We start from the raw sequence: 1498 nt of genomic DNA, 5'->3' as shown, positions 1-1498 counted from the left end.
GGCCTTCACCAAACTCTTGTCTGCATCCATGGAGTATGCATATACGTTCTTTAGCTAATCCCTTCACCTTCTTTATACAGTCACCCCCACATCTCCCCACTCAGACACCAGCCAGTCTGTTCCATGTAGCCATTGCCCTTAATTAAAAAGAATAATCTGATCTTGTAATCCTGTCTAGGCCTGGTAATTTCTTTGGAAAAAGATTTTCAACTACTGTTTCAATTTCTATTATATGTTTGTTTGTTTCAATTTTTTAAAATTTATCTTTATTGTTGAAACTATTACAGATATTCTCCTCTTTCTCCTATTGATCCCCTCCACTCTGGTCCCACCCCCTCCCCAGGCCTTCACCACACTATTGTCTGTCCATGTCAGACAATATGTGCATATGTGCATATAAATTATTTGGTTAATCTCTTCCCCTTTCCCACCCCCCTTTTCAATTTTTATTTCTTCTTGGTTCAGCTCTGATCAGTTGTCTGCTTTTAAGAATTTATTCATTGGGTGGAAGCCGGTGAGGCAGAGCCGCAATGTTCCATATCGAGGGCCTCGCGCCGAAGCTGGACCCCAAGGAGATGAAACGGAAGATGCGCGAGGATGTGATCTCCTCCATACGGAACTTCCTCATCTATGTAGCCCTGCTGCGAGTCACTCTTTTTATCTTAAAGAAATTGGACAGCATATAAAGATTGGACATTATATGTGAATGCATGATGTGAAGAACCTGGTTACAGTTTCTACTCTGCAAATGAATAGGCCCAGAAAGATGTAAGAGACTCTGCTTGAATGGACATAAAATTTCTACTTGTTAAGAACAAGTTTGGTTGTGGTAACTGACCTCCGTAGCTAAAACAGAAAACTACTTGGGAAACATGGAAACACGTTTCTTATGCCTGTGATACTCAGCCTCCATGAATGTTGGTATAATTGTAAATAATGTCAAACTCCATTTTCTAGCAATTATTAATTATGCAAGAGAATTATGTCTGCAGTGGCCCTGTCTTGTCAGTCATTTCTAGTGACCTTTTTACTTCTGTCAGGAGTATACTGAAGAGCTCCTTATGACTAGTTATGTTTTATGGAAGCCAGCACACATCCACAACAACATTTTGTCTAAGCTTTCAAAATTGTTGGTGTAAAGTTGATGGTATTTTCTTATTGTGTTTTGAATATCTACTTTATATATAGCTATGTCCCTATTTTATGTACATTATTTGAGTGTTTCCTTCTCTCTCTCTCATTCATATCTCACATTGGCTTTGTTGGCCTCTCTATTAAAATTTTTATTCATTTATCTTCTTATTTAAATTATATATCTACTAGAGGACCAGTGCATGAAATTCGTGCACCTGGGGGGCGGGGGTGTCCCTCAGCCCAGCCTGCGCCCTCTTGCAGTCTGGGGAGGATCAGGCCTAAGCTGGCAGTCAGACATCCCTCTTGCAGTCTGGGGAGGATCAGGCCTAAGCTGGCAGTCAGACATCCCTCTTGCAGTCTGGGG

General features: G+C 40.9%; 1 protein-coding gene across 1 annotated transcript; it reads left to right on the top strand.

Moving 5' to 3' along the window:
• Nucleotides 1-524: 524 nt before the first annotated feature.
• On the top strand, nt 525-818 carry LOC102257801 (mitochondrial import receptor subunit TOM5 homolog). Its single transcript, XM_005885739.2, has one exon. The coding sequence runs from the start codon at nt 531-533 to the stop codon at nt 684-686; it is 156 nt and encodes a 51-aa protein (XP_005885801.1). The 5' UTR covers nt 525-530; the 3' UTR covers nt 687-818.
• The last annotated feature ends 680 nt before the right edge of the window (nt 819-1498 follow it).

The sequence above is a fragment of the Myotis brandtii genome, unplaced genomic scaffold (genome assembly GCF_000412655.1).
Source record: "Myotis brandtii unplaced genomic scaffold, ASM41265v1 scaffold924, whole genome shotgun sequence".
Classification (NCBI taxonomy): domain Eukaryota; kingdom Metazoa; phylum Chordata; class Mammalia; order Chiroptera; family Vespertilionidae; genus Myotis; species Myotis brandtii.
The sequence above is the reverse complement of the archived record's forward strand: the minus strand, read 5'-3'. Positions and strand labels throughout refer to the sequence as shown.

Excerpts from the sequence above, each read along its gene's own strand:
- LOC102257801 (XM_005885739.2), top strand. The coding sequence starts at position 531 with ATGTTCCATATCGAGGGCCTCGCGCCGAAGCTGGACCCCAAGGAGATG.